Source organism: Notolepis coatsorum (genome assembly GCF_963971535.1).
Source record: "Notolepis coatsorum genome assembly, chromosome: 14".
Taxonomy (NCBI): Eukaryota; Metazoa; Chordata; class Actinopteri; order Aulopiformes; family Paralepididae; genus Notolepis; species Notolepis coatsorum.
In genome coordinates this window covers 109,279,260-109,303,699 of record NC_140178.1, presented here as the reverse complement: position 1 = coordinate 109,303,699, position 24,440 = coordinate 109,279,260, and the positions used below count along the sequence as shown (strand labels likewise).

General features: G+C 47.1%; 1 protein-coding gene across 1 annotated transcript in view; it reads right to left on the bottom strand.

Moving 5' to 3' along the window:
- mcm5 (minichromosome maintenance complex component 5) overlaps positions 1-24,440 on the bottom strand; it is a 72,691-nt gene extending 48,251 nt beyond the window's left edge. The window contains 9 exon segments of the mRNA XM_084329530.1: positions 858-969; positions 2,238-2,409; positions 8,238-8,407; positions 9,035-9,190; positions 16,526-16,698; positions 19,452-19,469; positions 19,471-19,581; positions 21,807-21,933; positions 24,219-24,440. Coding sequence (XP_084185656.1) covers positions 858-969; positions 2,238-2,409; positions 8,238-8,407; positions 9,035-9,190; positions 16,526-16,698; positions 19,452-19,469; positions 19,471-19,581; positions 21,807-21,933; positions 24,219-24,397 — 1,218 coding nt within the window. The 5' untranslated portion in view covers positions 24,398-24,440.

Sequence of the window (24,440 nt, the reverse complement as noted above, 5' to 3'; positions counted from 1 at the left end):
GCGCACCTGACCAGACGGGATGCAAACAATTACATATTTGGTGACGGCGCACCTGACCAGACAGATGAAAACATTAGGTGACGCGTGACGGCACACCTAACCAGACACAGATCAAAACATATTAGGTGACAGCGCACCTGACCAAATGAAAACATATTAGTTGACACTCAGACAGCGCACCTGACCAGATGAAAACATATAGTACGGTGGCTTAGCAAAAATATGTGGACGCACCAAACAAAAGCACAATTTTTTCCACGTGTTCCCCATCACCATAGCTTTCATTTTGGGGTAGGGGCCACGTCATCATGATGGATTTCAAGATGGCCGCCATGTAAAATCAAGGTTCTGCCCATTAATAAATATCTTGGTCCATAGCGCGCTCAATATTTGAGCGAACACAAAGGTATTGGTATCCCTGTAAACTAGAGAAGCTAAGCTTTCCATTGGTACAATTTTCATTAATCCCAACGGTTGGGAAGGGGGTTTAGGCAATGATTCAAAATGTAAAATTTTCGACCTAGAGAAAACTGCCATGCTCATCTTCCAAAAGGTCCCTTGGCCGTTCACATGAATATATCAGAGTGCACATTGGTTTTATAGGTACCCACAAGCCTCTTCTTTCCAGACATACCCACTTTGTCCAACTTGCATGCTATTTGGGGCAATAATCAAGCAGGTTTGTGCATGTGGTACAAATTATTATTTTTTTTGAATCTTCTAATTAAATCGAATCTCGGCCCCGAAGCTTCGACGGCCAAAAAAAGCTTCGAACGTCAGCCCTACTAGAGAACGCGTTCAAATATAATTTATTTTATGGAAATAAAAGGTTAACGCAAACAAAAAGGTAGAATTACCCCAATAGGAGAGCACCTCTCCACGAACTTGAGCAGCTGGGACTTGGCCGTTCCGGGGTCCCCCAGCATCAGCAGGTTGATGTCCCCTCGACGGGTCAGGCCGTCCGGCAACCTGCGGGCAGCAGAGGGCGCTCTTTTAGAACATAAAACATACACCTAGGTTGTACTCTAGACAGTATCGTTTAACCCTTTCACTGGGACAAGGTTAACCCCTTTCACTGCCACTAGACAAAGGGTTAACCCTTTCACTGCCACACTACATAAGGTTAACCCTTTCACTACCACACTACATACGGTTAACCGTCTGTAGTGAGGTAGTGAAAGGTTAACCTTCTGTAGTGTGGTAGTGAAAGGGTTAACCTTCTGTAGCATGGTAGTGAAAGGGTTAACCTTCGGTAGTGTGGTAGTGAAAGGTTAACCGTCTGTAGTGTGGTAGTGAAAGGGTTAACCTTCTGTAGTGTGGTAGTGAAAGGGTTAACCGTCTGTAGTGTGGTAGGTTAACCTTCTGTAGTGAAAGGTTAACCTTCTGTAGTGTGGTAGTGAAAGGTTAACCTTCTGTAGTGAAAGGGTTAACCGTATGTAGTGTGGTAGTGAAAGGTTAACCTTCTGTAGTGTGGTAGTGAAATGCTTAACCTTCTGTAGTGTGGTAGTGAAAGGGTTAACCTTCTGTAGGGTGGTAGTGAAATGGTTAACCGTCTGTAGTGTGGCAGTGAAAGGGTTAACCTTCTGTAGTGTGGTAATAATAATAATTCATTTAATTTATATAGCGCTTCTCAATAACCCGAAGTCGCTGACAATAGTCGGGAGCAAGAGTACAAACAAAGAAACAAAAGCAAAGAAACAAAAACAAAGAAACAACAAAGAAACAAAAACAAAAGGAACATGAGACCATGGGGGGAACAGGGAAGACAGCATGATAGCACAAAAAAGACCGGAGACAGACATCAATCAGGTTGGAGGGGGGGGGGGGGGTTATGGGTGGGGGAGGTTGAAGGCAAGGGAGAACAGGTGGGTTTTGAGGCGAGCTTTGAAGGTGGAGAGTGTAGGGGAGTCTCTGATGGACTGGGGGAGGGAGTTCCAGAGTCGGGGTGCAGTACGAGAGAAGGCCCGATCTCCAAAGTTTTTAAGCTTGGATGTCGGGACAGTGAGGGAGGCAGTGGAGGAGGACCGGAGGGAACGGGTGGGGCGGTAAGGAAGAAGGAGATCAGTTAACCTTCTGTAGTGTGGTAGTGAAAGGGTTAACCTTCTGTAGTGTGGTAGTGAAAGGGTTAACATTCTGAAGTGAAAGGGTTAACCTTCTGTAATGTGGTAGTGAAAGGGTTAAAAAAAACATCAAAATAGAATGAAACTATTTGTACTTATGACGGCCTGGTTCCTCACCTCTTGCGGGAGCCCCCGAACAGCAGGCAGGAGATAGCCTTCTTCAGGTCCTCGCTGCCGTAGATGGAGGGGGCCAGGGAGCGCGCCAGGGCGCCGTACACGTTGGGAGACGCGGCCAGGTTCCGGAGCTCCTCCTCCTCCTGGGGGGTGACGGAGCCGCTGGTCCCACGGCCTGGGGAGACGAGGAGGAAGAAACCATCAGTACCGGAGCATCCAATCACATTGTGAAATGTATAGCTGCTGTTAATATAAGAATAGTGAACTTTATTTGTATACCGTAAATCCTCTAATAGTGGAGGGCATTCAAATAGAGGACGGGCCTCTTATAATGGACGGGTTTTTTCTTTTTTGCCGTGATATATATAATGAGATCAACTCTTGCCAATGCAAATTAAGTGCTGCCTCTCTCTACCGTTCCCGCTACACTCCGACTACATTAACATTTCTCTACTCTCACTTCGTTGGCGTTAGCTAACGTTGTCATAGCTAGATCTGTGGTGTCGGCTGGATGACGTTGGCTGCGTTTGCAAAACGTTAGTTAACGTTCGCTATCGATATGGCGTTGGCAGGCGGGCTGGCGTTGTCCAGTTGACATTATATATCATGATGGCCATGATAGCGTTAGCTAAGCTATTGCCACACACCATGTTATCAACTCGATTCGACTCAGGTAGAGTCGAGAAGGTACCACACGCTAAATTGTCCGTGCGGACCCCGCAACCTACAGACAGTTCCAATTACGTTAATCCACCACAGTTTCACAATTACTGTGTTGCACTCAATATTTAAATAATGTTAGTCTAAATAAATGTAGACAGACAATGTACGTAGTTTTAGAAATTAAGGCCTGCCTCTTATATAAGCCTCTCTCTAATAAAGGCCTGGTGCTCTTTGCAGCTGAGGTAAATACAAGTCCTGTCCAATATTAGAGGAAATACGGTAGTTACTGTTAATATAAGAATAAACTATTTGTATAGTTACTGTTAATATAAGAATAAACTATATTTGTAGTTAGTTAATATAATAATAATAAACATTATTTGTATAGTAAGGGTTCAACTGTATTTGTGTAGTTACTGTTAATATAAGAACAACAAACTGAATTTGTTTAGTTACTGTTAACCTCTTCCACCCGACGGGACCGGTACCGGTCCCGAAATGACATCTGGTCATGAATCAATATTTTTTAGACCATAAAAGTTGCGATTTTAATTTCAAACGTATTCAAGTATTAACATGTCACAACAGCATGTAGAATGTATATTATCATCAATACTTTAGTTTAGCAATAAGTTAAAAGTGTCATTAGATAGATTTAACTTTTCGATTTGGTGAAGTCTATTCCGAGAGGGCAACCATTTTGGAAATTTTGAACCATGGGAATTGTAGTCTTTTTGCGGCCATATTGTAGCAGAGTTCCACAGATATCGTTCTGCGTTGAAAGTTTTTAAAACTACACTTCCTGGAAGATTTTATGGGGTTCAAGGTTCAGAGTTCTGTATGAATTATTTCAATAACTTAATATTCTGGATAATAAGCCACAAAAGATAACGTTTTTGACAAATATTGAAAGGCTTTCAAGTTTCTATTCCCTATTGTTAACATGTAGGAACAATTAGATCTGAAATTAATTTCAAAACGGTTGCACTGTGGAGAAAATAAAAAAGTACAGTAGATTTCATTATCTGTTCTTATGCACGCCTGGTGATACTAAATCCAAATTGAACTCGGGCATTTGAAAGATAATATATGTATATATATATTAGTGCCGTCAGGCGATTAAAAAAAATTATCTAATTAATTACAGGATTTGTAATTAATTAATCGCATTTGGTCGCATAACCATTTTATGCCTGATATTCTATAATCATATTTCAAATTGCATGTGTCGGGATGGCAGAATTCAGTACTGTATCTACAAAACCTTCTGTTTTAATTTGCTTAGATTTTTCAGGTCTGGTCAATTTGAGCATGGTGTTATTCATAGTCAAAAATAAAAAATGTTCTATTGATATTCTCATTTGGTTCATTACAATTTACTCAAGCCTAGTAACAGACACAGTATTTCTGACACTGGGAATACATTCCCTGAGATCCATAGATGTCCCTAGAATCAGATACCAAGAACATGCAAATGGACCATATTAAAAGAAAGTCTGTAAATGTGTATTCTACCTTCTTATGGAATTTTTTTTTGTAATACATTAGAGTTAATTTTCATAATGCAATAATTTGCGGTGTAATTAATTAATCTAATAAACGTGATAAACTGATAGCCCCAATATATATATATAAATGTGCGAATTGGCTATACATTTATTTATTTATAAGCCTCATTCTTTTTTTTTTATCCACTTTTTCTATTTTTCTCCCATCCCAATTTCGTATTTCCAATTCTCCCCTCCCCCGTCTTGAACGTTGCTCGACTATGCCTCCCACTGGTCGGTCATAGGGAGGATAGAAGCCTTGCATCACGTGAACACTTAAGGTAACCTACTTGCGTTCAGCGTTTCTCTGATTGGCCACGACGCCCATGTGACCGCCGCCGACAAACTCTAACCTTAACCAACTCCGAAAGAATGCCTAAACTTAACCTTAACCAACTCCGAAAGAATGCCTAAACTTAACCCTAACCTTAACCAACTCCGAAAGAATGCCTAAACTTAACCCTAACCTTAACAAACTCCGAAAGAATGCCTAAACTTAACCCTAACCTTAACCAACTCCGAAAGAATGCCTAAACTTAACCGGCGAAAGAAAGACGTTTATATAGAGAGGCGATAAATTAATTAAACGTAAAAAAAAAAAAAAAAAAAAAATTAAAGTGATTCAAACTGGACCGCAGGTTCCACAGCAAGCTGGCGAACGAGTTGAGCTAACCGTCGATGTTAAAACAGGGGGGATTGCGTGCGGGGGCGTGCTAGGCATGGTCACGTGGGGCGCTGAACGCAAGAAGGTTGCCTTAAGTAATGAAGCGTCCCCTCCGGTACACGAGGAGGCAGCCTGACGCATCTTTTCACCAGACTCTGTGGCGAGGTGTAACGCATGAGAGGCTCACACTACCCCCGCTACTTCCTGTCTCTGCTGTGCAGGCGTCCGCCAATCGACCTGTAGGTGTCGCTGTCCACAACGTCCAATCCACACCCATCGACTTCCACCCGCTACCTCTGCCAATTGAGATAGTATGACGACTGGCCCAAGCTGGAGGCAATGCCGACACCGGGATTCGAGACCGGAGTCTCTTGCATTGGTGACGAGCGCAATCTCCGCTGCGCCACCCAGCCGCCTATTCTATAATAATATTTCAAATTGCATTGGTCCGGATGGGAGAATTCAGTACTGCATCTACAGAACCTTCTGTTTAATCATCTTCCCATTATTAATTTCCTTCGATTTTTTTGTACACACGATCTCAAGAAGTGAACAAGATCAGTGGCAGTTTTTAATGTTTGGTCATTATTAGCATGGTGTTATTCACTGTCAAAGATGCAAAGAAAAATCATAATTCATATTCTCCTTTGTTTCATCACAATTTAAGCAAGCCTAGTAATAGACAATATTTCGGACAATATTCCATTTACCTAGGTATATATTTTAGGCGGATTTTCAGAAAATATTCCACGGGTGGAACAGGTTAATAATAAACTGTATTTATATAGTTACCGTTAATAATAAACTGTATTTGTATGGTTACTGTTAATAATAAACAGTATTTGTACGATTACCGTTAATAAAAAACTTATTTTACTCGTTGCCTCTGGCTCACTTAGGTGTGAGAGTGGCACCAACTGTCACACATCCGCCAAAGTCAAATGCTCCCACAATAAAGGCTTTACAGGGCTGTACGCTAAGCTTTTTCACTAGGGGCACACTTGCCCCTAAATTAGAAATTTAGGGACAAAAAATATGTTTTAGGGGCAAATTTTTAAATAACAATTTTACCATTATAGTGCAAAAAAATATGTTCCTCCTGCCTCATTACTGTGGTCCTTTTATTTAACATTTAAGTGCTTTTGTTGTTGTCAGGTTTGTATCTTTTATAATGAACCAACTAGGGCTGGGCGATATGGCCTAAATATGATATCACGATATTTTCTGACCTTTCGGCGATACACGATACACATCACGATGTTTTTCTTTTTTACCCCAAACAATTCATTATGAGGCTTACCAAGACAGTATTTGAGTTTGCAAGCTAACATTAAAGACAAAATACCCATGCATTTAGCATTTTTATATTATATATTAGATTTAGATTATTAGATTATATATTGCATATATTTAGCAATGAGATATTATATGATTTAGATATGAAATATGATGAATTGAAAATGGGGGACCCTGATGTAAACAAGACAAAAGACTTTCTCTGGTCTGCATCCCCTTAACAATTGTATGTATTGAGCTGTACTGTACCCATTCTGCAATATGTTAATAAAGTTTTCAATCAATCAAACAATAGCATTTTTATGAAACTACTGTATATTTGTATGTCTCTAAATGTTTTGATGAATTGAAAATAGAGGACCCTTATGTAAAAAAGCCAAAAGTCTTTTTCTGGTCTTCATCCTCCTGTACTGTATTGTACCCATTATGCAATCTGTTAATAAAGTTTTCATTCATTCATTCTGACGGAAAACAGAATAATTTTGATTGACAGTCGAGTCTGCCAATTACGTCACACCGCTTGCACCCGCCCTGCTGTTCTTAGCACCAATCGGCAAGCGCTATTCGTTTTTGACTTCCTGAATGTCCCGTGTGCTGACAACAACAAAGCTACTAACATTAGCTCCCCGCGGCCGACGAGTAGGAGACCAGTGCTCTGCAGGATGACTAAATGAGGCATGATTTTACCTCAACGAATGTTATAATAAAAGCCTTTCCATACATCTGTCTGATTGAAAACTTTATTAACAGACCGCAGAATGGGCATATCTCAGCACGGGCTGAGATATGAACGAGTAACGTGTGGACCAGATTGACGCGACACAAGGTTTACACAACAGCCCCCACCCCTTGTTTTATTGTACCTGTACTACCTGCCGTCAGCTGTTTATCTCTCTCTGTGAGCTTGATTAGCTCACGTTAGCTAGCGTTAGCTAGCGTTAGCTCCGCGGCTAACCCTGAACTAAATCAATGACTAGGTTCTAAAGCATTTAGAGTAGTTTTCACTGCACATAGAAGCAGCCAAACAGCGGGAGAATTTTGGGAGCATATGACCAAAACCCAGTTAGGAACCATCGATTCCCATCCCTACTACTAACTTTACTTTTCTTCATAGCTAAATCAGACAGTCAGCCAGTCTATCAGAGTGAGTGCTCAGTTGATTTTCCCCGCTGATCATACCTGAGTGCTCAGTGCTCGCCTTGGATCATTTAGGAGTGAAATGCGAATGAAAGGCTTGAAATCACTACTCGCAAGCCCGCCCCCAAATATTATTTACCAATCGCAACGGGCAATTAAAAGGGGCCATTTGCGATAATCTCGTTGCAGTGTACAGCCCTGCTTTAGTTTATCCAACCCATGTTAGCCTCCGACCAGCACGCATGAATATTTTCCCTAATGGGGTTGTACTTCCGCGTTCGGTTTGCGCAATCAGATGCCACTGACGTTTCTGGTCATGCGACATGTGCGCCAATCGTGTGACGCCTAGTTCCATCACCGGTTAAGCTTAGGCGACTCTTTCGAAGTTGGTTAAGGTTAGAGTTTGTCTTTAGAGCAGGGCGATAGAACACCAGCCCTGATTCCAAACTCTAACCTTAACCAACTGCGAAAAGGGTCGCCTAAGCTTAACCGGTGATAGAACTAGGCGTCACACGATTGGCGCACATGTCGCATGACCAGAAACGTCAGTGGCCAATCGGATCACGCAAACCGAACGCGGATGCAACAACCCCATTAGGGAAAATCTTCACCCGACCAGTACGCTTCCACGTCCGCCCGCGGGTCAGAACGGGTCACAGTGACGTTCCGTCTGGTCTAAAAAAACGTGGTCTTTACCCGCTCCCTCCGTGTCCATGTGGATGCCGACCACCCGCAGGTAGGAGGCGCGGATGCCCACGCCGGAGCTCCTCTCCCGGCCCGTGGCCTTGGCGGCCGCCACCTTCTTGATGGAGTAGATGCCCATGATGGTGACCCTGTTCCCGGGCACCACGCGGTCACACAGGTACCTGGGGGTGGAGACGAGACGAGGCGGCGGAGGGTGAGACTCGATGCGGCGCGGCTGCTTTACACACCAGCGTACGGCGAACAGTCATTCAGTTTAGTTCCATCGGTGTGCATTAAGTGTTCACATCTGGTCAATGTTAGCAGCATGGTGTTATTCACCGTCAAAGATGAAAAAGATAACAATAATAACATTCCCTGAGGTCCACAGATGTCCCTGGATACCAAGAACACGCTAATTAACCTTGTAGAAGTGAAGCATCTTCCATTTACTTGGGGGGGGGGGGGGGGGGGGGGGTACTTTTAGGCACATTTTCTGAAAATATGGCTACAGGGCTCAGGAGGTGATGTGTCTAATGAGCCGATCACCGGAGCGAATATGATCAGGTCCAGAGCTCCGACCCAGCAATGAAGTGAGACGTACAACACTGCTGCTGGGAGAACGTGGGGGGGGGGGGGGGGGGGCACCAGGACCAGGTCACCTGTCGCAGTAGAGCTGCAGGGGGGGGGGCACCAGGACCAGGTCACCTGTCGCAGTAGAGCTGCAGGGGGGGGGGGGGGGCACCAGGACCAGGTCACCTGTCGCAGTAGAAGGGGGGGGGGGGGGGGGGGGGGCACCAGGACCAGGTCACCTGTCGCAGTAGAGCTGCAGGTGGCGGGGCATCTCCCCGTGGGGCACAGCGTCGGGCGCCTCCTGCAGGCGGAGGGTCTGGAAGTCCACACACACACAGCGGTCCGGGATGATGAAGTAAGGATCAATGGGACACTTCACCCTGCCAGCGTTCTCACTGGAGGGAGAGAGAGAGAGAGAGAGAGAGAGAGGGAGAGAGAGAGAGACTATTATGCCTCCATTGCATAGTATCTACTCGACTCGCTTTAGGTACCCGGTACTCCGCTTGTCTCCGTGTGGGGAGGCGGGGCCGCTGGCGTACAGCATGAGAGCTCCGTGAGCATAGCTATGTCCGTGAGGGTTTGGAGCAAGCCAGAGTAAACACAGTTTTCAATCAATCAATAACAACATTAACCAGACTCTCATTGCGTCTATTCTGCTAACGTTACCTCTCACGTCGTGTCTATTCTACAAGCTTTAACGTTACCTCTCACGTCTATCTGCTAACGTTAGCATTAGGTAATAACCGGTTTAAAATGGATGGTGATTACCTCACGTTGTGTCTATTCTACTAGCATTAACGTTACTAGTACAATCAATTAATAGCGAGTTATATTGATCACACTATGTACGCTAGCCATGGTAAAACACAAGCACATTAGCACCTAAGCTAACAACAAGTGTAACAAATCAGCGATCTTTTTGTGAGAGTAAACTCTCCGCTCGGTGGTAAATTGTGTTGATGTCGGTTTTGTTTAATCAATAAATGAGGCAGAATACACAGTGAATGTATCCTTTTTTGTTTATTGCACTTGTTCCTGCTGCAAACAAATAATGAATCCTAAGCGAGGCATTAAAGATGGCAGCTTTCTGTTTTTGTGCAGACGCTCCAACGTGTGACGCTTCTCTCTTTTCTGGTACCAGTTCTACTCGCTTGGAACCTCGACAGAGCAGGGACTAAAAAAGAACCCAAAAAGTACCCGGTTCCAGGTATTTTGGTAATGGAAAACCAAAAATGCAGAATAGAGTCGAGTAGGTACCATGCAGTGGAAAAGGGGCTTTAGACACTATGTGGCCAGCACTCTCACTGGAGAGAGAGACTATTAAGACACTATGGGCTAGATCCACAAAGAATGGATTGCACGGTGCTAGTTGCACCCTACTTACAAACTGCCAACAGGGTGTAAATGGTAAATGGACTGCATTTATCCAAAGCTCTTTACAACTTATGCCTCACATTCATTCACACACACCGAAGGCAACCATGCAAGGTGCCGACCTGCTCATTGGGAGCAGTTAGGCCTAACAAAATTAATAGTTGGTTTCAGGTTGCCGACCGACCCTGCCGATTTAGGTGCGCCCCAATATATTTTATGAGTTTTTAGAAAAAATTATATAAAAAAAAAAAAAAAAAAAAAAAAATGAATAAAGTTTCATAGAAATCTTAGTCAAACATTTAGTATTATGGATATTAAACATGCTGGCAGAGTACATGCATCCATGTTGTTGTGAACATTTTAATTAAATAAAGAAATTCCCTATCCATAGTCGCCGTGGGAAAGAATAAAATAAAAAAATAAAATAAATTCCCTACCTACCCATGGCCAAACTGACAACCAACCTGAAACCAACTATTAATTTTGTTAGGCCTTAGGGGTTAAAGGGGAACCATCTTATAGTGGTAGTGAAAGGGTTAACCGTCTGTAGTGTGGTAGTGAAAGGGTTAACCTTCTGTGGTGTGGTAGCGAAAGGGTTAACCTTCTGTAGTGGTAGTGAAAGGGTTATTAACCTTCTGTAGTGTGGTAGTGAAAGGGTTAACCTTCTATAGTGTGGTAGTGAAAGGGTTAACCTTCTGTAGTGGTAGTGAAAAGGTTAACCGTCTGTAGTGTGGTAGTGAAAGGGTTAAGAACGTTCAAAATACGTCAGTCCCCTTGAGGTGGTAAAGACTGGTGGTCCTTGTAGCTTCCTGTAACTCACGTGTAGCTTCCTGTAACTCACGTGTAGCTTCCTGTAACTCACTTGTAGCTTCCTGTAACTCACGTGTAGCTTCCTGTAACTCACGTGTTGCACTTGTAGCTTCCTGTAACTCACGTGTTGCACTTGTAGCTTCCTGTAACTCACTTATAGCTTCCTGTAACTCACGTGTTGCACTTGTAGCTTCCTGTAACTCACGTGTTGCACTTATAGCTTCCTGTAACTCACGTGTTGCACTTATAGCTTCCTGTAACTCACGTGTTGCACTTATAGCTTCCTGTAACTCACGTGTTGCACTTGTAGCTTCCTGTAACTCACTTGTAGCTTCCTGTAACTCACGTGTTGCACTTGTAGCTTCCTGTAACTCACTTGTAGCTTCCTGTAACTCACGTGTTGCACTTGTAAACACACCAAAAGGGGCTATAGAAGGGGACATGGGGTGGGATTCTTGCTTGGTCAAGCAAAAGGGTGAAATGGTGAGGTTATGGAACCGCCTGGTCCAGCTGCCAAATGGCAGGGTGACTAAAAAGATTTTTAATTGGGACAGAGCACACGGTCATCCCTGGTCAAGAGAGATGTCTATGATTTTTTTCTTCTACTGACTTGAGTATGATTTTTATGAACAATTTGCAGTGTAAGGTTCACATAATTAAAACAAAATTATCACCAATCCATCAGGATAAGTGGAAGGTGGAGATTTTGAAAAAACCTAAACTTAGAAAATATATTGCAATTAAAAATGAGTATTTTACTGAACCTTATGTAATGTTAAACTTAAAGAGAAGACGGAGGTCTCTGTGTGCCCAGTTGAGGTCTGGCACCCTGCCATTGGCTGTGGAAGTGGGTAGATTCCAGGGTAAACCTGAGGAGGAGCGGTTGTGTGTTCTGTGTGATCTGGGAGTGGTGGAGGATGAATATCATTTTGTTTTTTATTGCCCTTTGTACACCACTTTGAGGAGGGCTTTATTTGAAAAAATTCAAATTGCAAACCCAGATTTGTTTTGGCAGTCTGAGAGCTGTATGTTGAGTTGTTTTTTTGTGGAGGACATCTTCGGTTTTGCAGGATTTTTGGAGAAGGCATGGCACCTGAGACAAAACACACTGTATCCTATATAATTGTATTTGAATTCACCTTGTTTTTCTGTTTTTCTGTTTATTTACATTGAGTACAGCTTGTGTTATATTACGTTTTATTGTATTTTCTTGTATTTTTCTTTTTTTATGGCCATCTTGGTCTATGTCATTTGTTAAGTAATTGGTAAAGTATATTATTATATACTTATTGTTATGTGTCTTGTAAGCCCATATGGGCTGGGCATACATCTGTATGTAAGACACGAAAATAAAAAATATCAAATCAAATCAAAATCAAATGTAGCTTCCTGTAACTCACATGTTGCACTTGTAGCTTCCTGTAACTCACGTGTTGCACTTGTAGCTTCCTGTAACTCACGTGTTGCACTTGTAGCTTCCTGTAACTCACGTGTTGCACTTGTAGCTTCCTGTAACTCACATGTTGCTTCCTGTAACTCACGTGTTGCACTTGTAGCTTCCTGTAACTCACATGTTGCTTCCTGTAACTCACGTGTTGCACTTGTAGCTTCCTGTAACTCACGTGTTGCACTTGTAGCTTCCTGTAACTCACGTGTTGCTTCCTGTAACTCACGTGTTGCACTTGTAGCTTCCTGTAACTCACGTGTTGCTTCCTGTAACTCACGTGTTGCACTTGTAGCTTCCTGTAACTCACGTGTAGCTTCCTGTAACTCACGTGTTGCACGTGTAGCTTCCTGTAACTCACGTGTTGCACTTGTAGCTTCCTGTAACTCACGTGTTGCACTTGTAGCTTCCTGTAACTCATGTGTTGCACTTGTAGCTTCCTGTAACTCACGTGTTGCACTTGTAGCTTCCTGTAACTCACGTGTTGCACTTGTAGCTTCCTGTAACTCACGTGTTGCACTTGTAGCTTCCTGTAACTCACATGTTGCACTTGTAGCTTCCTGTAACTCACTTGTAGCTTCCTGTAACTCACATGTTGCACTTGTAGCTTCCTGTAACTCACGTGTTGCTTCCTGTAACTCACGTGTTGCACTTGTAGCTTCCTGTAACTCACGTGTTGCACTTGTAGCTTCCTGTAACTCACGTGTTGCTTCCTGTAACTCACGTGTTGCACTTGTAGCTTCCTGTAACTCACATGTTGCACTTGTAGCTTGCTGTAACTCACATGTTGCACGTGTAGCTTCCTGTAAATCACGTGTTGCACTTGTAGCTTCCTGTAACTCACATGTTGCACTTGTAGCTTGCTGTAACTCACATGTTGCACTTGTAGCTTGCTGTAACTCACATGTTGCACTTGTAGCTTCCTGTAACTCACATGTTGCACTTGTAGCTTCCTGTAACTCACATGTTGCACTTGTAGCTTCCTGTAACTCACATGTTGCACTTGTAGCTTGCTGTAACTCACATGTTGCACTTGTAGCTTCCTGTAACTCACATGTTGCACTTGTAGCTTCCTGTAACTCACGTGTTGCACTTGTAGCTTCCTGTAACTCACGTGTTGCACTTGTAGCTTCCTGTAACTCACGTGTTGCACGTGTAGCTTCCTGTAACTCACGTGTTGCACTTGTAGCTTCCTGTAACTCACGTGTTGCACTTGTAGCTTCCTGTAACTCACGTGTTGCACTTGTAGCTTCCTGTAACTCACGTGTTGCACTTGTAGCTTCCTGTAACTCACATGTTGCACTTGTAGCTTCCTGTAACTCACGTGTTGCACTTGTAGCTTCCTGTAACTCACATGTTGCACTTGTAGCTTCCTGTAACTCACATGTTGCACTTGTAGCTTCCTGTAACTCACATGTTGCACTTGTAGCTTCCTGTAACTCACGTGTTGCACTTGTAGCTTCCTGTAACTCACATGTTGCACTTGTAGCTTCCTGTAACTCACGTGTAGCTTCCTGTAACTCACATGTTGCACTTGTAGCTTCCTGTAACTCACGTGTAGCTTCCTGTAACTCACTTGTAGCTTGCTGTAACTCACGTGTTGCACTTGTAGCTTCCTGTAACTCACGTGTTGCACTTGTAGCTTCCTGTAACTCACATGTTGCACTTGTAGCTTCCTGTAACTCACATGTTGCACTTGTAGCTTCCTGTAACTCACATGTTGCACTTGTAGCTTCCTGTAACTCACATGTTGCACTTGTAGCTTCCTGTAACTCACATGTTGCACTTGTAGCTTCCTGTAACTCACATGTTGCACTTGTAGCTTCCTGTAACTCACATGTTGCACTTGTAGCTTCCTGTAACTCACATGTTGCTTCCTGTAACTCACGTGTTGCACTTGTTGCTTCCTGTAACTCACGTGTAGCTTCCTGTAACTCACATGTTGCACTTGTAGCTTCCTGTAACTCACATGTAGCTTCCTGTAACTCACGTGTAGCTTCCTGTAACTCACTTGTAGCTTCCTGTAACTCACGTGTTGCACTTGTAGCTTCCTGTAACTCACGTGTTGCACTTGTAGCTTCCTGTAACTCACGTGTTGCACTTGTAGCTTCCTGTAACTCACATGTTGCACTTGTAGCTTCCTGTAACTCACGTGTTGCACTTGTAGCTTGCTGTAACTCACATGTTGCACTTGTAGCTTCCTGTAACTCACATGTTGCACTTGTAGCTTCCTGTAACTCACGTGTAGCTTCCTGTAACTCACATGTTGCACTTGTAGCTTCCTGTAACTCACGTGTAGCTTCCTGTAACTCACATGTTGCACTTATAGCTTCCTGTAACTCACGTGTTGCACTTGTAGCTTCCTGTAACTCACGTGTTGCACTTGTAGCTTCCTGTAACTCACGTGTTGCACTTGTAGCTTCCTGTAACTCACGTGTTGCACTTGTAGCTTCCTGTAACTCACGTGTTGCACTTGTAGCTTCCTGTAACTCACGTGTTGCTTCCTGTAACTCACGTGTTGCACTTGTAGCTTCCTGTAACTCACATGTTGCACTTGTAGCTTCCTGTAACTCACATGTTGCACTTTAGCTTCCTGTAACTCACGTGTTGCACATGTAGCTTCCTGTAACTCACGTGTTGCACATGTAGCTTCCTGTAACTCACATGTTGCTTCCTGTAACTCACGTGTTGCACTTGTAGCTTCCTGTAACTCACATGTTGCACTTGTAGCTTCCTGTAACTCACGTGTTGCACTTGTAGCTTCCTGTAACTCACATGTTGCTTCCTGTAACTCACGTGTTGCACTTGTAGCTTCCTGTAACTCACATGTTGCACTTGTAGCTTCCTGTAACTCACATGTTGCACTTTAGCTTCCTGTAACTCACATGTTGCACTTGTAGCTTCCTGTAACTCACATGTTGCACTTGTAGCTTCCTGTAACTCACGTGTTGCACATGTAGCTTCCTGTAACTCACGTGTTGCACATGTAGCTTCCTGTAACTCACGTGTTGCACGTGTAGCTTCCTGTAACTCACGTGTTGCACTTGTAGCTTCCTGTAACTCACGTGTTGCACTTGTAGCTTCCTGTAACTCGCATGTTGCACTTGTAGCTTCCTGTAACTCGCATGTTGCACTTGTAGCTTCCTGTAACTCACATGTTGCACTTGTAGCTTCCTGTAACTCACATGTTGCACATGTAGCTTCCTGTAACTCACATGTTGCACATGTAGCTTCCTGTAACTCACATGTTGCACTTGTAGCTTCCTGTAACTCACGTGTAGCTTCCTGTAACTCACTTGTAGCTTCCTGTAACTCACTTGTAGCTTCCTGTAACTCACGTGTAGCTTCCTGTAACTCACATGTTGCACTTGTAGCTTCCTGTAACTCACTTGTAGCTTCCTGTAACTCACATGTTGCACTTGTAGCTTCCTGTAACTCACGTGTAGCTTCCTGTAACTCACATGTTGCACTTGTAGCTTCCTGTAACTCACTTGTAGCTTCCTGTAACTCACGTGTTGCACTTGTTGCTTCCTGTAACTCACGTGTTGCACTTGTAGCTTCCTGTAACTCACATGTTGCACTTGTAGCTTCCTGTAACTCACGTGTTGCACTTGTAGCTTCCTGTAACTCACGTGTTGCTTCCTGTAACTCACGTGTTGCACTTGTAGCTTCCTGTAACTCACGTGTTGCACTTGTAGCTTCCTGTAACTCACATGTTGCACTTGTAGCTTCCTGTAACTCACATGTTGCACTTGTAGCTTCCTGTAACTCACATGTTGCACTTGTAGCTTCCTGTAACTCACATGTTGCACTTTAGCTTCCTGTAACTCACGTGTTGCACATGTAGCTTCCTGTAACTCACGTGTTGCACATGTAGCTTCCTGTAACTCACGTGTTGCACATGTAGCTTCCTGTAACTCACGTGTTGCACATGTAGCTTCCTGTAACTCACGTGTTGCACATGTAGCTTCCTGTAACTCACGTGTTGCACATGTAGCTTCCTGTAACTCACGTGTTGCACATGTAGCTTCCTGTAACTCACGTGTTGCACATGTAGCTTCCTGTAACTCACGTGTTGCACATGTAGCTTCCTGTAACTCACGTGTTGCACTTGCGCGGCAGAGCGTAGCCCTGCAGGCCGGGCGGCAGGGGGATGTTGGAGATGACGGAGCGGCAGCCTCTGCACTGCAGACACACCCGGGTGGCCTTGGCTCGCACCGCCGTGGCCGAGATGATGATGCCAGGCACCTTCACCAGACGGGACACCACATCGGACTACCAGGGAGAGAGAGAGTTGGTTATGTTTAGTGGTGTGTCAAATGCCTTGTCTCCACTAGCCAGGGTTTAGCCGCGCCGTGGCCTCGTCTCCACTAGCCAGGGTTCAGCCGTACTGTGGCCTTGTCTCCACTAGCCAGGGTTTAGCCGTGCTGTGGCCTCGTCTCCACTAGCCAGGGTTTAGCCGTACTGTGGCCTTGTCTCCACTAGCCAGGGTTTAGCCGTGCCGTGGCCTCGTCTCCACTAGCCAGGGTTTAGCCGCGCCGTGGCCTCGTCTCCACTAGCCAGGGTTCAGCCGTACTGTGGCCTTGTCTCCACTAGTCAGGGTTTAGCCGTGCCGTGGCCTCGTCTCCACTAGCCAGGGTTTAGCCGTACTGTGGCCTTGTCTCCACTAGCCAGGGTTCAGCCGTACTGTGGCCTTGTCTCCACTAGCCAGGGTTCAGCCGTACTGTGGCCTTGTCTCCACTAGCCAGGGTTTAGCCGTGCTGTGGCCTTGTCTCCACTAGCCAGGGTTTAGCCGCGCCGTGGCCTTGTCTCCACTAGCCAGGGTTTAGCCATGCTGTGGCCTTGTCTCCACTAGCCAGGGTTTAGCCGTGCTGTGGCCTCGTCTCCACTAGCCAGGTTTAGCCGTGCTGTGGCCTCGTCTCCACTAGCCAGGGTTTAGCTGTGGCCTCGTCTCCACTAGCCAGGGTCTAGCCGTGCTGTGGCCTCGTCTCCACTAGCCAGGGTTTAGCCGTTTAGCCAGGCTGAACATAGCTAATGGAGACAAGGCAAATGATGCAGTGGATACGAGGAGACTTCAGATTGAGGAATATCTCTAAATGTCTTGTACCTAAACAAAACGAGACCTTGTGGGTCTTCGTTAGGGATGTCCGATATTGGCATTAAAATGCGATATCAGAAATTATCGGTTTTCATAAAAAAAAAATTATTTACATTTATTTAACCTTTATTTACCCAGGCAAGCAAGTAAGAACTAATTCTAATTTTATTTATTGTCAAAAGTATGCACAATGTTGTGTTAATTACACAACAAGAGATATGTAATGTTAATTACCTGAAATTATTCTGTTTTTGGGCGGGGGGGGGGGGGGGGGGGGCCCTGCATGTATCGGGCTGTGGAGCGTCCCGGGGGGGGGGGGGGGTGGAGCGTCCCGGGGGGGGGGGGGGGGGGAGCGTCCCGGGGGGGGGGGGGGGGGGGGCTGTGGAGCGTCCCGGGGGGGGGGGGGGGGGGGGGAGCGTCCCGGGGGGGGGGGGGGGGGCCGTGGAGCGTCCCGGGGGGGGGGGGTGGAGCGTCCCGGGGGGGGGGGTGGAGCGTCCCGGGGGGGGGGGGCTGTGGAGCGTCCCGGGGGGGGGGGGGGGTGAGCGTCCCGGGGGGGGGGGGGGGGTGGAGCGTCCCGGGGGGGGGGGGGGGGGGGAGCGTCCCGGGGGGGGGGGGGGGGGGAGCGTCCCGGGGGGGGGGGGGGGGGGGAGCGTCCCGGGGGGGGGGGGGGGGAGCCGTGGAGCGTCCCGGGGGGGGGGGGGGTGGAGCGTCCCGGGGGGGGGGGGGGGGGAGCGTCCCGGGGGGGGGGGGGGGGGGGCGTCCGGGGGGGGGGGGGGGCTGTGGAGCGTCCCGGGGGGGGGGGCTGTGGAGCGTCCGGGGGGGGGGCTGTGGAGCGTCCCGGGGGGGGGGGGTGTGGAGCGTCCCGGGGGGGGGGGGCTGTGGAGCGTCCCGGGGGGGGGGGGGCTGTGGAGCGTCCCGGGGGGGGGCTGTGAGCGTCCCGGGGGGGGGGCTGTGGAGCGTCCCGGGGGGGGGGGGGGGGGAGCGTCCCGGGGGGGGGGCTGTGGAGCGTCCCGGGGGGGGGGGGTGTGGAGCGTCCCGGGGGGGGGGGGGCTGTGGAGCGTCCCGGGGGGGGGGGGGGGGGGGGAGCGTCCCGGGGGGGGGGGGGGGACCGCCGTGGAGCGTCCCGGGGGGGGGGGGGGGGGGAGAGCGTCCCGGGGGGGGGGGGGGGGGCTGTGGAGCGTCCCGGGGGGGGGGGGGGGCTGTGGAGCGTCCCGGGGGGGGGGGGCTGTGGAGCGTCCGGGGGGGGGGGCTGGGAGCGTCCCGGGGTCGGGGGGGGGGGGGGGAGCGTCCCGGGGGGGGGGCTGTGGAGCGTCCCGGGGGGGGGGGTGGGGATGCGTCCGGGGGGGGGGGGGGTGTGGAGCGTCCCGGGGGGGGGGGGGGGGGGGGGAGCGTCCCGGGGGGGGGGGGGGGGAGCGTGGAGCGGGGGGGGGGCCGGGGGGGGGGGGGGTGTGGGAGTCCGGGGGGGGGGGTGGGAGCGTCCGGGGGGGGGGGGGGGGGCTGTGGAGCGTCCGGGGGGGGGTGGGGGGGGCTGTGGAGCGTCCCGGGGGGGGGGGGCTGTGGAGCGTCCCGGGGGGGGGGCTGTGGGGGGGAGCGTTCCCGGGGGGGGGGGGGGGGCTGGGGGCGGTGAGGGGAGGGAGGGGGGGGGGTAGGAGCGTCCCGGGGGGGGGGGGGGGGGCTGTGGAGCGTCCCGGGGGGGGGGGGGGGAGGGGGGGGGGGGGGGGGGGGGCGTCGGGGGTGGAGCGTCCCGGGGGGGGGAGCTGTGGAGCGTCCCGGGGGGGGGGGGGTGTGGAGGTTCGGGGGGGGGGGGGTGTGGGTGGGGGGGGGGGGGGGGGGGGGGTGGTGGAGGTGGGGGGGGGGTGTGTGGAGGTCCGGTGGGGGGGAGTGTGGGGTCGGGGGGGGGGGGGGGGTGTGGAGCGAGGAGGAGGCTCACCTTGAGGTTGCGGATGGAGGGCCGGGTGGGCGTCGCTCTTCAGCATCACCTGGATGTCCTCCACCGTCTCCTCCCCCACGGGCCGGGGGCGGGTCACCTCGTCAGCCACCTCTTTGGCCGCCTCCTCCAGCTGTCAATCAAACCATACACAAGAGTTAAGGAAGGTCATCTACTAGGTTGTATACACGGCTGCTACGTGTCGCTACACAGACACCATCTAGATTTGCATTGGCAAACTGCCAACAGGGTGTAAATGGTAAATGGACTGCATTTATCCAAAGCTCTTTACAACTTATGCCTCACATACAGTCACACACACCGACGGCGGAGGCAACCATGCAAGGTGCCGACCTGCTCATTGGGAGCAGTTGGGGGTTAAAGGGAACAATCTTATAAATGGCCTTTTCCAGTGGTTTGCATTGTTTTCTAGCAATGTGGGGTTGTGCATGTGCATTGCAATCTGCATTGAACATTGTACATGTACATACTGAACACTTGTGTCTACGTACGTGACTTCTATTTTATACTTGCTATACTTCTTTTATTTTATACTTATCCTTTTGTCTAGCACAGTCTCTGGAGCGTAACAGAAAGAAGCATTTTGTATGAAAGTATTCTGTACTTCTGTATGACAACTAATAAAGAAACTTGAACTTGTACCAACACTGACTAGATGTGAAATTCTCATTCAGTCCCATTCCTCCAGTTCAGCTGATCCTCCCCCACTAAACCAAGCCACTCTGAATTTACGTCAATCTGTGACGTGTAAGAATTCTGATCTGCCACCGCCCGGCCATCTTTTGTTTTCATTTTCTCACTAGGGCATTTTTGTTTTACCTTTCTGGTCAGATCCGTTATTACTGTGTCATCTTTTGACATCGTGTCAACTTTGTACTTAATGGCAAGTCTGACCAGAGCTCTTTGTCACTTTCTGGTCAGACGCTTTGTGTGTACACATTCGTCTCAGATTGTAAACTGATCATACTCTTTCTGTGGCCATGGAAACGGATAATAAAACTATGTTCTATTTTTATACAATTTTACTCATCCGAATTTCTACAGTTTTGCCCATTTAAAATATGTAAGGGATAATGTATAGCTACGAGGTCATTGTCGCAAAATAATTGACCGACACGGAGTTTAAAATACTGAGCCGCCTCGGCGAGGTGTTTTAAACGTCAGTGAAGGTCAATTATTTTGCGACAATGATCGAGTATAGCTATACATTATCCCGCTTATTACATGGCTAACTTACTAACAATATACCTAATTCATTTTACATCGACTCGCAACACTGGTTCTGGCTCCGCTGAGTGCTCGTCGCTCCGCCCCCCCAGCAGCCGGCAGTTTGCACTGATGTCAGTGGGCTTGATTGCGAACAGCGGTCATTATTGTGGGCTTGATTGCGAACAGCTGCGCACAGCGGTCATTATTGTCCCACAGCAATCATTATTGTCTGATAACTGACCTCTGACGCGCGCTATTGACCAATCACAAGCAAGCATTTCGGCGAATGTGAAAACGCCATGTAATAATCCACAACAATAGGGGCCTGTGCTATAAATACTAAGAAAAAAGGAGGGGGGGGGGGGGGGTATTCTACATAATGTTGTCAACTGCACTACTGGTTCCAAAACGATATCATCTTCAGTCTATTCAGCTCTGGGCTGATTCCAGAGGTTAGCGATTCATTCTTGTATGTCTCCCAATGTTTATATAATCATCATCAGTACACCGTGTGGCCAATGGATGACTTCTTCATGGTTCTGCGACACTACGGGTCCGTTATTCCGGTTATCATCCGCCAAGCAGCCATACAAGTGGTCCACGATAACATACACTAGGTTCTAGAAGGGCTGTATGAAGGGCTCTCTGCCTACTGGCTTAAAACTGGAGTCCAATGCCAACGTCTTCAACAGAGGACTAAAATGATGGCTGAAATCAAAGCAGCAGTGCTCACATAATGTGACTCTCGTTCCGGTAAACTTATTTGTTCCGATTTGTGTTTTAATTCTGTATTATAGTGTTAATTTTATTCTATCTTTTTAGAAAATGCCTCAATGGACTAGTGTTGAAAACTAGTACGTGTGCTATAAACACGCAAAACAACACATCTGGTCTGTCCACTGCGACTGGTCCAATGTAGCTGCTGTGGTGTCCATTTTAAATAAACGTTTTTCATTCATTCACGTTTGCCAGTATGTTTTGTCACAGTGCATTTCAGGGTGATCTCGGTTTGTGGCGTGAAAAATCATACGTATACGTTTGGCGGTGCAGTTATTCTAAGCGTCACTTGACGACAAGCCGTCTTATGATTCTCTCGGCTTCTCCTCGGTGGTGTTCCCCCTCTCTCACCAGCGGCAGGTTGTCCGAGGGCATCTTGTAGAGGCAGTCAGACAGGTCCTCGTCGAAGCTGGCCAGGTCCTCCATCTCCACCTCCAGCCAGAACTCCCCCAGCGTGTAGTGTCTCTTCAGCTCATCTCTGGAGGACACAGGAACGGTGTCAACATGACACCAGAGGACACGTCATATAATGTTGCCAGTGTTGTAGGACAGTGGTTACTACTATGAATTGAAAATGGGGGACCCTGATGTAAACAAGACGAAAGTCTCTCTCTGGTCTGCTGCATCCCCTTAACAATTGTGTGTATTGAGCCGTACTGTATTGTACCCATTCTGTACAATCTGTTAATACAATTTTCAATCAATGGTTCTCAAAGTGGGGGTCCTTGAGGTTCCAAGGGTCCACAACCAAATTTGTTTAATTAAATGACCGATATTTGATTCACTTGACCTTTAGCTCAATGAGTCAATAATACATACGAGCATAGGTTTCTCTCCACTGTTCTCTCCTCACCTACATCAATGGACCTGTCTCAAACCCTGCCCCTTTTCTTGATCCTCCAATCACAACTGTCGCTTACCTCGGACAAACCCGAGGTAAGCGACAGTTGTGATTGGAGGATCAAGAAAAGGGGCAGGGTTTGAGACAGGTCCATTATGTGGACTATGGAATTCGGGACTAAATCACATCTAAAAACAATGATCTTCTCAGATATAAGAGTCCCCGAGACTCATCAAATGGGGGGTGGGGTCCCTGGACATAATAATTACGTGTGAATTTGTGGGCTCTTAAGTCTTGACGTGACAAAAGTTTGAGAACCAATGTTGTAGGATACTCAAAACCCATCTAGCGTACTACAAGAAAAGTTGATTCTATGATGATGACGGCGCGTATTACCGGTAGCTAAGTTCCAAGTTAGCCAACAGGAACAACAACAACAACAACGAGGCTCTCTGGCAACACATTGAATGAATGAATGAATGAAAACTTTATTTAACAGATTGCAGAATGGGTACAATACAGTACGGCTCAATACATACAATTGTTAAGGGGATGCAGACCTGAGAAAGACGTTTGTCTTGTTTCCATCAGGGTCCCCCATTTTCAATTCATATAGACATATATGACATACATGACATACAGATAGACAGTACTGCTACATCTATACATTTATGACATACCAGATTTGCAATTTGCAAATACAGTACTTTTTGTGATACAGAAGGAGTCAAGAAAAGGGAGTATATACATTTGACGTAGAAACTGTACATTGGAGGAGGTTGTGTGGGGGGGTTGGGTACATTGGGATATTGACAACCATACTGGTAATTTTACATTGGAGGTGGTTGGGGGGGGGGGAGGGGGGGGGGGCACACTGTATAAACAAGTAACACTGTACATTGAGGGGGGGGGGGGAGGAGACACTGTACAAACAACACAATTGTACATTGGACTGTTGACAAAACCATACTAGGTAAATGACTGTACATTGGAGGGGGTTGGGTTAGGACATTTACAGGGGCCAGTGTTGAATTGCAGTCTCCCGTAGTGTCCCTTGAGAGAGGTTTTGAAAGTGGGTAGTGATCCACATTCCTTTACAGCTTTGGGTAGGGCGTTCCACATTGATGTGGCATAATTGCGAAACGTGTTTAGTCCCTTATTTGAGCCGAATCTGGGTTTAACATGATTGGTTGATTAGCAATTTGAAGGGGGACGGTTTTACCATCGTTGCTGCAAATGCACTGTACCTATTACTTCAACTCTGTACATATATCTTAGCCTTATTACTAAGTAGTACTCGTTTATATATTGTATACCCAGTTCAATCACCTGTATATTGTTACACATTTACACTTCACTGTTACATTTGCACTCTGGTTGGATGGATGCCAACCCTATTTTCGTTGTACTGTGTACAGTACTTGTGCTGTATGACGACAATAGAATATAATCGTATCTAATCGAAATGGTCCCCATGCTAATTATAAAGTCTGACGTCCGAGTAACCATTCCCTCAACTGCCCCCCCCCCCAACCTCCTCCAATGTACAGTGTCTACGTCAAATGTATATACTCTCTTTTTTAGACTATTTTTGTATCACAAACAGTACTGTATTGCAAGTATGTCATAAATGTATAGATGTAGCAGTACTGTCTATCTGTATGTCATATATGTTATGATGAATTGAAAACGGGGGACCCTGATGTAAACAAGACGAAAGTCTTTCTCTGGTCTGCATCTCTTAACAATTGTGTGTATTGAGCTGTACTGTACGGTACCCTTTCTGCAAACTGTTAATAACGTTTTCAATCAATTCAATCAATTATGTTATTCGACACTTGTTTTGTCTTATAGTCACGCCGACTGGCCTTAATTATTAATTAGCATCCTGGTCGACCTGATGTCGTTTCAACGGATCTCACCGGTATTTATACGTGAACCCGGTGCGGTCCGTCCCGACCCTGAACTGCCGGATGAACTCTCGGAACCGTCTCTTGATCTGGGTCCTCTTCAGTCCTCCTTCCTGCTCCGCGCCGCCAGGCCCCTCCGCGCCGCCGAAGCTGTCGCTGTAATAAACCCCCGGGTCGTCGAAACCAGACATGCTGAAGAACGAGGAGGAGGTCGGTGAAGTTATTATAAGAAAG